This window comes from Lytechinus variegatus, chromosome 1 (genome assembly GCF_018143015.1).
Source record: "Lytechinus variegatus isolate NC3 chromosome 1, Lvar_3.0, whole genome shotgun sequence".
NCBI classification, from domain to species: domain Eukaryota; kingdom Metazoa; phylum Echinodermata; class Echinoidea; order Temnopleuroida; family Toxopneustidae; genus Lytechinus; species Lytechinus variegatus.
The window spans coordinates 69,031,356-69,049,657 of NC_054740.1; the positions used below are offsets into that span (position 1 = coordinate 69,031,356).

At 35.2% G+C, this 18,302-nt stretch overlaps 3 protein-coding genes across 5 annotated transcripts in view; 2 read left to right on the forward strand and 1 right to left on the reverse strand.

Annotated features, from left to right (window-relative positions):
* LOC121421150 (hyalin-like) overlaps window positions 1–6,121 on the forward strand; it is a 38,384-nt gene extending 32,263 nt beyond the window's left edge. Inside the window, exons 21-25 of the mRNA XM_041615813.1 lie at window positions 1–120; window positions 1,971–2,066; window positions 2,718–2,813; window positions 4,382–4,477; window positions 4,984–6,121. The exon at window positions 1–120 is cut by the window's left edge and continues 273 nt beyond it. Of these exons, the coding sequence (XP_041471747.1) occupies window positions 1–120; window positions 1,971–2,066; window positions 2,718–2,813; window positions 4,382–4,477; window positions 4,984–5,028 (453 nt within the window). The 3' untranslated portion in view covers window positions 5,029–6,121. The remainder of the gene's footprint in view (window positions 121–1,970; window positions 2,067–2,717; window positions 2,814–4,381; window positions 4,478–4,983) is intronic.
* Window positions 6,122–8,951: 2,830 nt separating this feature from the next.
* LOC121421167 (U11/U12 small nuclear ribonucleoprotein 25 kDa protein-like) lies at window positions 8,952–16,330 on the reverse strand. Of its 3 annotated transcripts, none has more exons than XM_041615844.1 (5): window positions 16,007–16,330; window positions 14,067–14,345; window positions 11,811–11,916; window positions 10,855–10,929; window positions 8,952–9,710 (listed from the first exon to the last, which is right to left on the reverse strand). In XM_041615844.1, the coding sequence occupies exons 2-5, from the start codon at window positions 14,323–14,325 to the stop codon at window positions 9,641–9,643; spliced, it is 510 nt and encodes a 169-aa protein (XP_041471778.1). In that variant the 5' UTR covers window positions 14,326–14,345; window positions 16,007–16,330; the 3' UTR covers window positions 8,952–9,640. The 3 variants fall into 3 exon arrangements, with proteins under 3 accessions (XP_041471778.1, XP_041471763.1, XP_041471771.1); XM_041615829.1 differs by having other exon boundaries at window positions 14,067–14,350; XM_041615837.1 differs by lacking the exon at window positions 16,007–16,330 and adding an exon at window positions 15,564–15,667 and having other exon boundaries at window positions 14,067–14,350.
* A 317-nt stretch (window positions 16,331–16,647) lies between these two features.
* Window positions 16,648–18,302, forward strand: part of LOC121421190 (kelch-like protein 17) — a 36,367-nt gene continuing 34,712 nt past the window's right edge. Inside the window, exon 1 of the mRNA XM_041615855.1 lies at window positions 16,648–16,835. The gene's annotated coding sequence lies outside the window, so the exon portion shown is untranslated. The remainder of the gene's footprint in view (window positions 16,836–18,302) is intronic.

An 18,302-nucleotide genomic window follows, 5' to 3' on the forward strand; every position in this document is an offset into this window, starting at 1 on the left:
GAGACTGAAGAATTACATCCTCTACCACCACCGTCACCACCCCCACAACCACCACCACCACAACTGTCTCCGCAAATCTTGATGCTTCCACAACCTGCTCCAAGATGGCGCCGAGTTAGGGTATGTAGCAATCACGTTTATAATCTGGTTTCCCTCGATTTCAGTTATACCTGGTTCCCACTTTCACGATTCGCACCACAAATGTCTTTTTAATAGTGACGTATAATCGTAGTAGTCGTATCAGGTCATATCAGATCAGTCGTGGCAATCGTAATGATCCTACACATATTTTGAATGGTCCAAAATTTTTCACGATCATCATCAGTTACGAAAGGCCAATCGTGGCGTTCGCAACAGATCGCACGAAAGCGAGAGAGAGCTGGGGATTACAGAAATTAAAAGCTCACTGTTCAACTGCTAAGGGCACTATACATGTACATCATGTATCATGTTGTAAAAAATCTTTCCAAAAGAAATCATATAACTATTCATGGACCTAGGCCCTTTGTCCCTATTGGCCATAAAATTATATAAATACGGCTACTGGGAATTGCTTTGTCACGGTCTAAAAAGCTATATCTCTCAATAGTTTCAAACATAACTACATCTCTCTTGATGTTATTGAATGTCCTTTGTCCTTCTTTGATTGTGAAGTGTCACAGGGTTCGATTTTTGGATAGTTACTGTTTTAATATACATCAATGATATAGTCAATTCTCTCCTAATTTGTTTGTAAATTTCATATTTCCATTAATGCTCTATATTATACTGTTGTTGTTTTTTTACGAAGTAAGAATGCCCTTCTGTAAAAATTGTACTTGATCTGTATTGTTTTATATTACTTTGTACTATGTTTTGAATGGAAATGAAATAAAAGAATTGAATTGAATATTCTGACTCACTCAAACGGTTAAGATTAGTTTCTCCTTTTTAAAAAAAAAGTTATCAAAATTACTACTGAATAAATATGCACTGAATTGAATGAAAATTGTTTTTTTTAAGTATTATGTACTGAATCATTAACACATAGTTTCGGAACAGGAAAAAAAACAAGAATCAAAATCTAAAAGTCCATTGAAAGAACCAAGCGCTTGCCCCCTCCTCAATCCACATCACCCATTACGCACCTGCACTCTTACTCTAAGACAATTATATATATATATTATATATATATATATATAATTCTTGAATTATTGTTTTCCATGGCTGTCAAGAAAAGCTTATTATAGTAGTGGCTACCCCTGCAATCCGCAACTCTGTTCATTGTTTTGTTTCATTATAGACGTTTTTTTTAAATATCTCTTTTGGTTCAAATCAAATATTTTGTTATGTACTTTGTTTATTTTATTTTCTTTGTTGATTTATTCAAAATTTCAGAAAATCAATTAATGAAATGAAATAGCTCAGGCATCAAGGTTAAGCGGAAGAGGGAAAGGGGATACAGAGAGGGAGAGAGAGAGAGAGAGAGATGGGGTGGGGAATTAAACAAAACTAATGGTATACAGGAAACTTTCGCATCTGATAGGTGGTAAATTGTATAAATATTCACAAGTTCCTTAAAGGGTGCGTGCGGGACTGGTATACTTGGCTTTTTGGGTGATCTATCGTGCCCTATCGTGTGTCGAAAGAAATGTTAATTTTCTTTAGAAACTACAACAAGCAACCTCTTATTTTTCTTCTTCTTCTCTTCTCCCTTCTTCTTCTCCTTCTCTCCCGATCTTCTTCTCCTCCTTCTTTTCTTCTTTTTATCTTCTTCTTCTCCTCCTCCTTTGTCTTTTTCTTCTTCTTTTCCTCCTCCTCATCCTTCTTCTTGCTTTCTCTCATTTTTCTTCTCCTCCTCTTCGTCCACCACCACCTCCTTTCTCCTCACTCTTCTCCCCTTTCCCCTCCTTCATCTCATTCTTCCTCTTTCTACTTCTCCGCCTCCTCCGCTTCTTCTCTTTTAACGCCTTCTAATGTTTTGTCCACAGGATCGTGTTGACCGGTATTTACAACCAAGGCGAGTGCTAAAAGGGCCTCGGTTCCGTGGTAGCCGCCGACCTGAACCGTTGAAATATGCTGGAGAGGTAAGGAAGGTTGTGATATAATTTTTTTTCTCTCTCTCTTATGCAATGGAGTATTGGAAATATACCATTTCAAAATATTTTTCTTATATTCAAACATGATATTGAAGTTGTTTCTTGTGTTTATGCAACAACTGACATTTCCGAATATGTTAGACATATATATTCACTGTTTACATGAACGTACTGCATCTAAATACAATTAGGTTCAATGTATTTTCACTATGAAGTGTTTTGAGAAACAATCACAAAAATATTCATGATTTTCTATTCCTTTCTTTCCTTTTCTATTTCTTTCCATCTTTTTTTTTATCTTCAACTAAGAAAAATCAGTCTCTAATACAGTTGATCCCAGCCCTGCTTTGACCATGCCATAATTTGAACCATGGAATTTAACTATTAGCCTGACATTTTCAATTGAATGACAAATATATTTGTGGACGTGCTCCAATCTGCAATTTTGTGGGGTTTTTTTTGTAATGGAAAGATGATGAAATAATAAGTTCAAGAAGTGTTGAATTAAACCTAAAGAAATTTGAAAAACATGCCCTTGGCAGATGTATTTATTGATTATTTTTGAGGGGGGGTACAGGTTATTGATTCAAAATATGCTGTCGATTCTTTTATTGTTATTATTATTTTTAATAAAAACAGTTACCACCAAGCTACGAGCTGAGGCCAGTGCATGTTTATGACCAGGGACCAATAGTTCCAGGTCCACGATTCATTGGAGACTATGCTCCAGACTCGGTAAGTTAATTTTTGTGATCACTTGTCCTTATTTCATCTCTATTACTATGCTACGAATCATATTTTTTCATTTTCATATTCGTATTTGTAATGTCCATTTAACGATGAACATGATAGAGAAAATTAAATTAAGAAAAATCAAATATTTGACTCTATTTTCATACTTGAATAAAATTAGTGGTTTCTCTCTCTACCCCTGTTTTTCTTCTGTACTGTCCCCGAAAGTAGGGACATGAATTAATGTCACTTAATATCGCATCCATACAAGATTTTTTTTTGCTCAACCCTCTCCCTGTCCTAATCTCATGTCCATATTCCTTGTTAACCTTCCCCTCTCTCACGTAATCTTCGAATTTGATTTTCTTCTTTTTCTTTACTCACCCCTTCTGTCTGTCTCTCATTTACTTAATCTCCCATCTTCATATAATGTTCTTCTTTTCTTTGCACACCCCTCCCCTCCCACACACTCAAAACTTTCTTTACTCTAACACATCCTCTCTCTCTTTCTCACTCAATCTCGCGTCCACACACGATTTTCTTCTTTTTCTTTGCTCACCCTTTCTCGCGTCCATACACGATTTCCTTTTTCTTTGATCACCCTTACTCACCCAATCTCGCGTCCATACACGATTTTCTTCTTTTTCTTTGCTCACCCTTTCTCGCATCCATACACCGATACACGATTTTCTTTTTCTTTGCTCACCCTTTCTCGCGTCCATACACGATTTCCTTCTTTTTCTTTGATCACCCTTACTCACCCAATCTCGCGTCCATACACGATTTTCTTTTTCTTTGCTCACCCTTTCTCGCATCCATACACCGATACACGATTTTCTTCTTTTTCTTTGCTCACCCTTTCTCGCATCCATACACCGATACACGATTTTCTTCTTTTAATTTGCTCACCCTTTCTCGCGTCCATACACGATTTTCTTCTTTTTCTTTGCTCATCCTTTCTCGCATCACACGATTTCCTTCTTTTTCTTTGCTCACCCTTTGTCACCCAATCTCACGTCCATACACGATTTCCTTATTTTTCTTTGCTCACCTTTTCTCGTGACCATACACGATTTCCTTATTTTTCTTTGATCACCCTTTCTCGCGTCCATACACAATTTCCTTCTTTTTCTTTGCTCACCCCTCATTCACTGCCTCTCTCTCTCTCACTCACTTAATGTCTCGTCCATACAATATTTCGATTCTTTGCTTACACCTCCCCATTCCCCTCTCTCTCACTTAATCTCGTGTCTATACACCATTTTCTTTATCCTAACTCAACCCCCCACACTTAATCTCGCATCGTTTATATATTTTCTTTTTTCTTTATTTACCCCTCCCCCTCTAACTTAATCTAGAGTCTGTACACGTGTTCCTTTTCCTTGCTCCTCCCCACCCCACACTATCTTTTTCCCTTTATTCATCTGTAGGTCTATCTGTCTGCTTGTCAAAGCATTTTTAGAATTCCAAAGGTTATTGAATTTCATTTCATAGAAATCCTTGCATAAGTGATACATGTTAAAATCGTCCATTCCCCTATTAAATTCTTTTAACTGTTCCTATCTCAATAGGCACCCATGTACCACCAGGGTGGGGGACCCATTCGTAGAAGCAGTTCCAGGAGGCCGAGGGTCCCTCAAATGAGAGGTAACCACCTACCAGAAGAGGTGGGTATACAATGACATTAGTAGACTACCATTGATTTAATCCAATTCTATATTTTTTCTATATTTACTTTAAATAGCTTCAATCAAATGCATTTCCTAATGTCACCTACAATTTTGTAATACCACTATTATATTCCCAGTTTGCTGAGATGACTGAACTAATCTTTTGAAATATCATTTGATAAATAGCATCTCATCCTTCATCCTCCTTTTATTGGAAAGAAGGGGGGTGGTAGAAGTTTTGTTTCTATGTATAAGTTTTCTTATAATTAATCACATTTCACCAACTCTAGCTTCTTTCAGATATCATTTAATTCTATGTCTATCTGCCATTTTCCACATTTTCATTAAAAGCTGATTATAGTATAACCAAAAGAAACAAAAAGGAAATATCATGGTAAAACTGTGGCTAGCTTGTGAAAAGTAGAGAAGTACCTTACCCTATTATAAGAAACAATATATGACGTCTAACAATTTTTCAATGTTCTTTTCATTTCAATACACAGGTGGGAGAAATGAAACAAAGACTGTTCCATGAGTTTAACTATTAACCAAGTATAGTTGATGACCATATGCTTACTCTGTCAAAGAGGGCTTGGGGTTATAGTGGAATCTGTTATACAGAAAACAGAACAATATCATGTCTTTGAGGACGAATGTGGAATTAAAAGAATTCAAATTCATTTTTTTTGTAGAAACACAAGAAATCACTTTAATAGTATGATTGAGTGAGCGCACATTGAAATAAATGGCAAGACATGCAAAAATAAATTTTCAAACATCAAAGTTATTTAATCAAGTATGACAGCATTTAAACTTAGAATGAAATTTGTCTTCAATGTGTCATGCATGACTTCATGAATTATCATTATTTTTACACAGATGTTAATAAGTTCTATTTGATTCAGGGAACTTTCTTTTTTGTGTATTTGTAGATTATTAAAATCTAGTTTATAATGTAGTAATATGCTTCATCATGTTCTTATGCTCTGAAAGTGAAAAAGGACAACTTGTGTAAAATATAATGTGAAAGCTTTATACAAATGATAATTACCCAGAATGGCAGATAATCAGTTTCATCGAAGATCAATTATATAATTATCAGGACTTATTTTGAAATATTTTAACAATATAAATTTACACTTAAAAACTGAAATAAGTATTGGATAACATGTATTTTTAAAGTAAAATTTGCACATTTTAAACTATTGTGATTATTTTGTCAAATTAAAATGAATAATTTGTACACAGTATTTGTCAAAATAGTATCCAAGTACCTATCCAGCATATATCTAAAAATAAAGTAAGTGATCCTGTTTCTTCAAATTTAATAATTAAGGAATACAATTTTGTGAATGAAAAAGATAGCAGACATATATATACCTGTATGCTGATGAAATAGATTTCATAAAATGATACATTTTTAAATATAAATTTTCAAAATTTTCAATTATTGGTCAATAAAAATCTTAAAGCATAGAGATCGGTTGAGAATGTACTCCCTCACACCAATATGTGTGTAAAATCTTACAAATATCTTTCACCAGGTAATATCCAATATTTCTTTTTGTCACAAATGAATACAGCCAGTAGGCCTACTATGCCATGTGAAACAATAAATCCATACCTCACTTTTAAACTGTACCTTGGCTTGTGTTTCAGTAAACTTTTGAAGTGTAAAATGGTACTGAAAATATTTGTGTTAAGCATGTAAGAGTTTACCTCCTAGATTTAATTTTATCTTTAGTTTATAGTAGTTGCAGTAAACAATGATTTCACAAGAAAGTCTGTAAAACCAGGCTTAATTGTCACTATGTCATTGAGGATCTAGATCTGGTACAGTTATATAAACTGAACTTTGTGAAATCTTGAAATCTACACTGAAAATAGATCACCAACACAGATAAATGCACGTGGGACAGTGTATTATTATTGCATTGAATGTCGGCCTGACGCTTGACCCGAATCCTGTGCTTATTTCCTAATTTCTCAGCAATTACACAATTTCTTCTAGAATCCTTTGGCACATATCTTTTATTTATAGAAAAGGACACTTTGGTGGTCATTTTATTGGATTCTGTACGAACTCGTTTTGAAATTGTTACCACAACTGGCATTTATCTTTAAAGGCAACTCAAGTAGTCCAAATGAGCATTTATTTTGAGAGGAAGTGTATAAGAAAACGGTGAACAGCTGCTACTAAACAATAATAATATCCTCTATTAATACATGCAAGCTAGCAAAAATAAAAGCTGCAAATGTTTGATGTTGTGTATGAATAGGAGTCGGTGAATCCATTGCTGTTTTGTTACCCCCTTTTTAATGTTTATCACAGTGAGCTAAGCTACTATACTAATCCCTATTTAGAAATCTATTTAAGGAAAAAAGTTCACTATTTTTGGCCAATTTTAGAACAGCTGCAAAATGGTGATGAAAAGGGAGAAAATGGCTTGAAAATGCGAACAAGACCCTCAGCAAAAATTCTGTAAGACTGTAAGATTTCAGTAAACCAAATTCTACCATTTTCATTTACGCAACGAGGGTGAACAATTTGCTCTCACTTTATGCATGTGATCAACTGATCATCAAATACAAGAATTTGTTTTGTGATATACATAAATATGCTTTGCTTTGGTAGATAAAGCTGACCCCTGTTTATATGTAACCTGCCATCCAAAAACCTACAATCAGTATCAGTTGCCCAAAATTAATTCAATAACCATTCTTTTTATTGGACTTGAAATAGCACATTGTAAGCTTTGAAATATATATTTGGTCGCATGTCATAAGGTGGTCCAATTTCGCGAACAGGGTGAAAATGGTCAAAAATTTTATTTTTTGATATGTTATAGCTATTACCATTCTCTAAATGATGAAAAAGTCTCAAATACCTTTATTTTTCCTTAAAATGACTAATTAACAGCTAATTATTACATAGACGTCAATGTAAATGTGAATTTTGAAATGTGTTTTTCTCAAATTGGACCTGCTGCATATAAAATGGGGTCAATAGTTAATGCAACATTGGATCACCCTAGTATTTTGCAGTTATAATCTTTAAACATTATTAAATCTGTACCAAAAATCAAATAATTATCTATTATTGTATGCATATTAATTATACTAATTAACAGTATTTAATTTCACATTTTTGCCCCCAAAATACCTGTCACTGTATTTATATGCTTGGCAAAATGACAATATCATGGGTAGAAATGTTTATTGCAATGAAGCCAATGATACACAACATTTGTACTAAAAATTAAGATTACAAATTGGATAATTAACCAAATCTCTCTGATTTACTAATTGAAGAGGTTGCAGATCCGAGCTGACATACACATATATTCCATTGCTGCATATTTTCAAAATTGTCAAATTTTTATGACATTTAGTTGTTCCCTGCTTTAAAATGCGCCAAAATATGAGGATAACAGTCATATTACATATTATAGTAAGTTGTTAATTAGGTTTAAATAATATTTTATCATTTACCACATCCACCGGCTCCGCCACCCCTGTTACTTTAAACTTAATGTGCTATAGTTTTTGTTCCTGATATTGTATTGATTTAATTCATAGTAATATATTTAGCCTATAGTTCTAGCTTCAAAATGAGATATTACTCAATAAATTTGGTCAAGATGCTGTGATGTAGCAACAATTTATCCATGGCACTGTGCGGAAAATTGTTCATACGCCACCCTTTTTGCATACCCAGCTTATGAAATGCGACCATATATATATATATATATATATATATATATATATATAATTAATGAAATATATATATATATATATATATATATATATATATAACTTGTCAAATTTGATCAAGAATAACCAGCACAAGTACTTAATCAAATACGGAATAAATTCAGGGAGAGCTTCAAAAACACAAGTAGAAAACAAATTTTTGTGAAGTTGGGGATCACTCATGCATGAGAACACTGTGCAATATTGGTGCAACTTCCAAGCAGTCCACAGAAAAATGGTGTTTTAAAGAAACTCTTGCATATTGCCTTTCACTCCATTTTACAACTTTTAATTTTGACACTACGAAGAAGAACCATTTCAGATCTAAACAAATATTGTAGGTTGTATTTCATGAACAATAACAATATTTTTGCATTTTAAAGAGAACCTTCCCTGGTGGCTTATTGTTTGTTTGGAGGGTGGCTGGTCACATGTACATGTACGCCTCAGTCGAAATACCTTGAAATTCTGTATTTTAGCATTTCAGTTTTGGCACTTCTCATTTTCATGTCCAAGATGTCTTCCACATCGGACGACATGATAAGATGCACTATTTCTCATCTTAGAGGGGAGTTTTCAATCTTGAATGTGTGAGAAACTACAAGGTCAATAATCAAGGCTTGAAAAATCAGTTTTCATCTGAAAAATTCCTCTTGCTCCCGGCATGGCCAAGAAGATATACAATAAAACAAAAGAAGATGTTGGCTTATCCATGCAGAAGGATAGCACTTGATCTTGACCATCTCTCTTTAATGACACATCTGTAAAGACCATGACTGCAGATTCTCTGCTATTGGAACCTTTCAGAATAATACTGATGTGATAAACCGTTCAGGCCACAGCTGTGCTTTGGTTTTCTACTATCGGAACCCTTCTGCATTATCATATGATTGATTGTTCTGCAATTCCTGAAAACCTTTGATATTGGAAACTTTAGCATGATTCTGATACGATCAACCATTCAGACCAAAGCCACACTTCCTCGACCCTCTGCTATTGGAAGCCTTTGGCACAATCCTGATATGATAAACCATTCAGACCACTGTTGCGCTTCCTCAAAACCCTCTGCTGTTAGAACTCTTTGGCATGATTCTGATACGATCAACCATTCAGACCAAAGCTGCACTTCCTCGACCCTCTGCTATTGGAAGCCTTTGGCATGATCCTGATATGATAAACCATTCAGACCACTGTGCGCTTCCTCAAACCCTCTGCTGTTAGAACTCTTTCGCATGATCCTGATATGATCAACCATTTAGGTTAGTCATAGATCCGCTTCAGACTCTCTGCCACTGGAACCTGATCATGACACTGATATGATCATCAGTTTAGGCCATGGCTGCGCTTAGGACTTTCTGCTATTGGAACCATTGGGCATGCTCCTGATATGATCAATTGTTTCACTGATCAGTAGCCACCTCCTTTAGAATGCAGCCTCTTGACGAAGGTTACCACCTCCCTGTTCCTGATTCCATAGCTGAAGGGGGGGGTAGGGAAGAAAGATACAAATGCAATTATCAGACTGAAGTAATGCCTTAAACACTCAAGGCCAAATGAAAAATGTTATGTTCCTTCCTCTTATTACAAGAAATGTAAAAAACAGGGCATTTTGTTATTCTTTTCTTTTTTTAGATAACAGCAACCTAAGACTTTCGTCAAGCCGCCTTTTTTCCCATCAACATCATAATATTAGAGTAAATGTAAATCTCTTTTGTACACGGAAGTTAAACCTTGGTCATAATGAGTAATCATCATGTCACACCAATTGCTCATGAAGGACCATAAGTACAAAATCCATTATCAGCTGATCAAGAACCTCAGAATATTTGGCTCAACCCCTTACAAAATGTCTAATGGTTTAAAAGTAAAGTATAATTGCCCAATTCATGAGTTAGATAAATTATAGAAACATTGGCCAAGGTTGAACCATAAAATCATTATTCAAGTATTCAATTATTTAATTGAATATTAGCCTGTTTTGTTATCAATGATAAGTTAGCAGTCAATATACCCTACAATCTGATCCTCTGTTTTGACTGGCTGAGAATCAATGTTATTTTGGTAAAATATCATTGACTAACAAACTTCTTTATATTGAGGACAACACAATGAAACAGCCTCTGGTCCTTCACATAAATTGTCAAAGATCAACAAACTCATTCAGAATTTTACTAAGATGCGAAAGAAAAGTATTTTTAAATGATGCAAAAGATTAATGGCATGCTTAATACAGGCAAATGTTTCTAAGCCCATTGTTTCCTTTACAGATAAATCCTGGGGCCTGTCTTACAAAGAGATTGATATGATTAATGGTAAATATGGAAAGCCAGCAAAGTCAACATATAAAATGCATATTCGTTTTTAAAAAAATCTAGATCTATCCATAAATACATTGATTTCTTGACAATTTTGCAAATTTCCATTAGAAAAAATTATGATACTGATGGATTTCCATAAAGTTACGATTGATTGGATCAATCCTAACTCTTTGTAAGACAGCCCAGGTTTATATTAAATGAGCATGATAATAAAAATGTTTGTAAGTAAGCAGTGAAACAAACAAGAAAGATGAAACAAGTTTAGGCACAGATCATTTGTTCGGTGATTAGTAGAATACTCACTCTCTCAGTTTCTTGTAATCATCAGTCAGCTTCTCACCTTCAAAGCAAAGATAATAACTCCTCCAGACATACCGCCTTGCAAAGAGAGGAAGAAAGAAAGAATGATATGAAGTGAATCATTTTAAAAGGCATATGCCCGTATTCCATAGTCCCGTTTGATTTAAGCCATGGTCTTACTTGGTGCTAATATTATGGGAAGCCAAAAATGTCAAAATTTGGTTTACATTTTCACTGTTTACTCTGTTCTTTCCCATGGCGAAGAAAACAATTTTAGTTATTATTCCAAGAAATTTATGAATAAATCAGGCAACCAGTGTGCTGATAAATTGAACTTTTTATGTTAAAGATTAGTGTTACAACTGGCTATCCATAGTTACAGCATATTACTTTAAACCAGAGTTTAAAATGAACAAGATGTCTAAACATTTGTCCAGTGAATATAAACATAAAGAACAACACTCTCTCATAACAGGAAAAGTAAACTCTATGGAGATGTATCTGATGCTTCATTTAGAAACCATATTTAAAAAAACAGAAAACAAAAACTAATTTTTCTAAATAGAGTAGACTGAATCATTGTGGCCCAGTGGATTAGTCTCCAGTCATTGAAACAGAGGATCTTGGGTTCATATCTCAAATTTCTTTAGTAAGAAATGATCCACAATGTGCTGCACTCAACCCAGGCGAGGTAAACGGGTATCTGGCAGGAATTTATTCTTTGAAACACGGTGCGTACAAGCTGCTCTGCCAAAGTCAAGAAAATTATCCTGCATTACTGCAGAGTGCTCAGAAACTTCTGATAAAGTAGGTGTTAAGCACTATACATGTACATACAAGCTTAATTATAATTAAGAGTGTAAACACACACATAAAAACTGTAAAACTCATACATAAATTATATCATTGAAAATATATGCAAGATGAATTTTATTGAACTGTCTAGTTTCTGCCCTTACCAGCTAATTTTCTTTTTGATTTCCTCTCGATTCTGCTTGAGCTCGAAGTACCTCTTGATGGCACTCTTCAAATCCTGAACAGTTGCAGTCTGCATTACCACTACAGCTATCATGAAAAAAAAGGAAAAATTATAGCATACCTAGCAAAATATAAATTGAAAAAAAAGGATGAAAAGAGACACTTTTTGCAAAAGTTTATCAAAAGCTCTCAATTCTTGGTGTTGGTTCCAATCTATTTGAATTGACATATCAATGTAAAGTATCTCCAAATAGTTTCAACCCTCTTTACAATCCCATTTTCTTTCTAAAATTCAATTCACAACACTAAAGGCAACAATGTGAGCAAAGATCATTTCTGGAATACAGTAAACGCTTCTACAGTGCATATAAAAAAAAGGGACAGATTTGAAAAGTCTATAAAATTTTTGTTTCAAATTATGATCTCTATATTTTGGTGTCAAAAGATGCTCTGGGGTCTTATCCTTCAAATGTTATTAAAAAAAATTAGTTTTGTTCACGCTTGAGCGAACATGGAATGTTTTTGCATGGGGTTAAAAAGGAGGCTTGCGCCAAAATGGCATCAAATGATAAACATGATGATCGGACTTCTTGCTTATCAGCACACTTCCTCTTAATCTTTACATTATCTTTGCCATAATTTTTGTATTATGTGGTCAAAATTCATTTCCAAATCTACTTATTTGCTCAAATATTTCTGTTGTTGTTCCTTTTTAATATCCTGTTTAAGCATTGAATTTTCCTTCTTTAGGCAAGAACAATTTTTTAAACCGAAGTATGAGAGAACATTTTTTTTCAAATCCTTTCATGTGCTACAAAGGTTATGGTGCTTGAACAGTGGCATACTGATGGGTTGGGGCTCGGGGTGCTCGCTTCCCCCCCCAAAAAAAAAAAAAAAAAAAAAAAAATCATGACCAAGAAAAAAAGTGGAAAGAAAATAACAGAAAACATGGAAAGTGAAATATGATATCGCTTTCTGAATATTATGTCAAAATCACAAAATTAGATATTTTAATGAAATGGTGGAAATTTTTTTGCTTGCTCGCTTCACAACTTTTTAATACATTTTACTCGATCTGCCATATCTTGCTCCTTCAAAATTGACTCAATAAACCATAATGGTTTATTGAGTCAATTTTGAAGGAGCAACGATTGCCATTGAAAGACATGGGTCCTTTCCTGTTTGCCCTGTCAAGCACATAATTAAACTTGAATGATTCAATAACCCCTTGAAAATAGGATTCATGTCTTTTATAGGTACCATAACATGATTGTTTCACATAATAAAAGGATTTGAAAAATTACAAATTCTCCCAATTAATATGCAAATCTTCCTACTTGGGTTCACAAAAAGTCTTATTTCCTTACTTACATGTATGAAGGAAAATTCAAAGGTAAAAGAAGTTTAAATGAAAAACAAAATAATTCAGGTAAATAAATAAAAATGTAATGCAAATTGACAGCATGATTCGAAAATTCTGGCAAAGACAATGAAAAGATTAAGAGAAAGTGTGCTGATTAGCATAAAGCCTTATTGTCAAATTTCTAATTTCTGCCATTTTGGCGCAAGCCTCTTTTTGAACAAAAACTTCCTGTGTTCGCTCAAGCATGAACAAAATTTATTTTTTAAATGACATTTCAAAGATAAGATCTCAGAGCATCTATTAACATCAAAATATAGATATATTTTGAAACAATTTTTAATAGACTTTTCAAAACTGTCCCATTTTTTATAAGCACTGTATAGAAGGACTGTGCTAGTAGCCCACCTTTCAGAAAGATTCTCATGTTACGGATGTCTTTTTAACTTGTTTCGCATATAAAAATTCAGAAATCTGCCATAGTTTTCTTGAACAGCATGAGAAATATACAGAACTGGAAATATTTTCAATTTTGGACAAGCAGAAAGTTATGAAAAATGAATACAGTACCACTACAAGCAATATAAAAGGAATGTAACACCAAAGATGACTCCCTAATCTTCAAATTTATGATCTAATATAAATCAATTGTTTCACCACAATTCAGAAATTGTCTCCAAGTGCTTGGTGAGTTTGTGTAAAAAATATACTTGGAATGAATATGCTCTTATACATCAATTTGTACTTGGTTTTAGGAGTCAAATTCTTGGCTGTGGAACAATCTGGTCATGTTTCTAATAATGAAAGCAACAACACCAAGATATTTGTATTTTCATACATTGCTGGACGTTCAAATTGAAACAAAGAACTTGCTTACGCATAAGATCACCATCGGCTCTTTTGACAATCACTGTCATGGCCTGACCATACTCCAGAGCAATCTGGAGGTTCACCTCTTCCACACAAACATCCTGGGGAAGATCTTCCAGAAGGGGATCATCGAGGACCTCACCAAGTTCCTTCCGCACGATAGCCATTGCATCCAGGTGAGAGAGCGGTTCTTCTCCTCCTGGTTGCCGTGGTGATACAGGTGATGATGATGGAAGAGGTATTTCATCCTTCTCTGTCACTTCCATAATTCAATTGTTGAATAACACTGTTCTGGAATAAAAAAAATCACATTAATAATTAGAAATATTTGAGTTTATAACAAAATATTGAAGGAATAAATCAAAATTAAATATTTTTGTGGAAGCAGGTGGAAATGTAAGAAAACACAAAAAGTTTACGAAGAAACTGACATAATAACAAGCAAATGATGAGTTTGGTAGTAACACTAGGCACTCATGGTGGTAGCAGCGTGGTATGGAGGGATTTATGAAGCTGTACGTGCAGCTACCTTTATGATGCTTACGCTGGACAATTTTAGGAAGGGCTGGGGAACAGAGATGTTTCATACCAGGGGTCTTGTGAGGGGGGTGGGGTGGCTTCAGAAGAGAACTCTTGTTCGCATAGAGAACTGGAAAAGGAGTTTATCAAAGTGGCACGCCCCTGTACCCGCGATGTATTTAAGTACCCCCCCCCCCCCGATAATGGTCCTTGATATTAAATGCTTATCTGGGAAGTGGATGCACTTCGATATTGAATAAAAGTGACTAGGCTAAGATATATTAACCTTGAATTAATTTTAAGCTAAAATTCCATAAACCAGTGACAAGCTGGAGAATTTTTATAAATATGGAGCCAGGGCACAAAAATAACCAAAATTCATTTTGTAAAATTTAGTGACAAGTTCGGGAAAGGGTTCTTACTTCTGAATCCAGAAAGGATCTATTAATATCAAACTGCCTCTTATTTCAAGGGGGGGGGGGTTCACTTTAGAAGGATGGCTTTTCTATAGCAAATCTACAGACCAATGTTCAGTCAGATACACCCTTAAAATAAATTCAATTCCAGCTAGAAGTAGATGTAATATATTTGAGAACTACATTGTAGAACCTGCATCAGATGTACATGTAGGTTCTCATCAATTTAATTCCTTTCTTATTGAGTTATAGATTGTATGTCCTTCATGCTCTTGTCATTGTTGTTGACTTGAATCTGTTCTTCTATCTTCTTCATCTTGTATTCAATGAAATTGAATTCAACATTCATTTCCAAAGAATAAAAGCATTAATACAATTTCAAAAATTAAATATTTATAACAATGGAGGTAGCAATAAAAACATATAAAAAAGCTTATCCATACAAAGTACACTACATACATAACCATAAAAACAAACAACTTCATCATCTCCAGCTCTAACTTTTAATCTGTCCCTAATTCAAATGGAAAATGAAATCTTCTGACCGTTCTTCCTTTCTGGGATCTCACCGTTTTTAATCTCCATCTTGTCTGAAGTTCAGGTCAGCTATCTTTCATTTATCCTTCTTTTTCATTCTGAATATAATGTAATTTATTGAACTAGTAAAACTGAAACAGCAACAGGATAAGTGACATGAAACATGCAGGGGCCGCGGAACCGGGGGGGGGGGGGGGCTTCAGCCCTCCACTTTTTTCCAAAACAGTGTACAAAATTCAAAAAAATAAAAATGAACAAATGATTCTGATTTTTAGCATGGTCAGCCCCCCACTTTTAACTCTGCACCCTCCCCCACTTTGAAAACCGTTCCGCGGCCCCTGACATGTGAAATGAATTCGTGACATCACCAAGTCCAAGACTGAAGACAATCACAATGCATGCCAAGCCAGGCCATGGCTCACTCACACATTTTATTAATTTATACGAGGTTACATCAGTTAAAATTAAAGCTCACCAATTCTCAGCTCAGCACAAACAAATGGATCTATTTTGATCGTTAATTCTGTTATGCATTAAATCCACATGCTTCAGATGTATTATTAGGAACAAATTTGGAACTGCTACAAAACTACCAGTCAGTCTCAGCACAATCAATCCCAGACAGTCACAATGGCCAAAGATGTGGCTCCCGTAAGATCATAGTTTACGCTACGGGAATTGAAAATGATTTTGCCCGGGACTCAAGGCGTCGCAAGCTTGCGAGATCCGCTATACACACGCGCCCTACATGTCTTTCTGCACATGTGTGTCTCAATCTAGTCTCAAATCAGATACACTATACGATTCAGAGGTTTAGTTTAGTTTAATATTTTAGAGACATTCCTCACAAAAAAACTTACTGAAACCAAAATCATTAAATAATTAAATTGAGTAGTCAATCAATAATATTCCTTATTCCACCATCCTCCTTAAAGGTATGGATTTTCAATTATCTCATATTTAAAAAAATGATTAAGTAAGACTATTACCCGGAAGTAGCGGAAAATAGCGCGCGCCAGTGGTTTGTCTTTGTTTTTGTTTTTTTACTCCCCCTGCACCGCCGTACCTGCGCCGGTGGCAGAGAGATCTCTGTGGCCATGGCTGGCCGGCCGGTGGTCCGTTATGTATGTTGTCGGAGAGTAGGCTGTGTTTGACTGACTGTTGGTTGTCTTTAGTCGCAGCTGGATAGCTTGTAAAGGAGAAAATCAGTTCCTTTAGCGATTGGACTGTGGATATTGTTCAGTTATCTCATGCAACTGCCTGCCCTGGTAGTAAGCATTCGCTGTGCTGACACGTACATGCCTGTAAGTCTAACTTTAACATTTTTCTTTTGGCAAACCACACGGGGGAGGCCCAAATATTACACGAATGACAAGTGCATGCGATTTTTATGCACACATGTCGTATTCATCTATCACGATTCTGTGATTCATAAATTTGAATTGTACATAAGCTATATCGCTGGTTGTAGCAAATGCTTTGTGCGGTCATGTTTTCCCCCTCTCCTTGTGATCTGTCTCACTTTTATAAACAAGATGTAAATTCATAAATATTCATGGGCATCAATTTTCGTTCATTGATCCATGTGCCACAGCTCAGCACTAGCACAGCTACACTTCTCACTCCGGAACAAAGATGACGGAAGGAGCGGGCAGAAAGGGTAGATCTGGATCTAGTCTAGCCTCTAGGTCTATTAGTATACCTAACCCAGGGAGCTCCCATCCGCGCAGCGGGCGAGAGCCCAGGGGCTTACCGTGTATTTGACCATACTCACGGGACTAGCGTGATTTATGGTCTAAATATTTCTCCAAATGAATTGTGAAAAGAGAAATTATGCACTTACCATGATTGTATGGATGAAGGTCTAACGAGTGGCAGTTTTCCTGACATATGGGCACAGACTGGAACCTCAAAAAACGAAAAGTTCTCTCCTTTTACCCGTCTCGATCGGCCAATTTTTGTTAAGAATTGCAACAAAATGGCTGATCGAAACGGGGGTAGAAGGAGAGAACTTTTTGTTTTTTGAGGTTCCAGTCTGTGCCCAGATGTCAGGAAAACTGCCACTCATTAGACCTTCATCCATACAATCATGGTAAGTGCATAATTTCTCTTTTCACAATTCATTTGGAGAAATATTTAGACCATAAATCACGCTAGTCCCTTGAGTATGGTCAAATACATGGTAAGCCCCTGGGCTCCCGCCCGCGCAGTGGGCGGGAGCTCCTACATGTAGGGTTATAGTATACCCAGTTTGATGTGTGTCTGAACAGTCAGTTTTAAACAGCCTTTTGGAAAAATTAACAAGCAAAGTTTCATAGTACAAAATGTTAGGCAATATTATTATAGAGAACAAAATAGAAAATGATTGCAAATTTACAACTACATAGTACATGTAGTATTGTCTACTGAATTCATATTCGTTAGTGTTATCCGAAGACAAATATTAAGAAGGCTTCAAATTTTCAGTGTCCAGACACCCGACCCCCCCCCCCTTCCCCACTGCTACGGTAATGAAAAAACAATATCTCTCTTTTTTCAGGGGAAAATTTCAGAAAAATGAACCAAGAAAAAAAAGGATATTCTTAAAAAGGAGAATGTCCTATCTGTAGAAGACCATTTCCTTGAAAAAGTAGAAGGAAATCAACCTGTGTTAAAGTCAGGATGCAGCATCTTGAGTGACTGTATTACTTTATATACATATATATGCCCTAAGGTGTTAGAAATATTGTCACTTCGTAAAAATGAAAAAAATATTTTTCTAGGTACCAGTA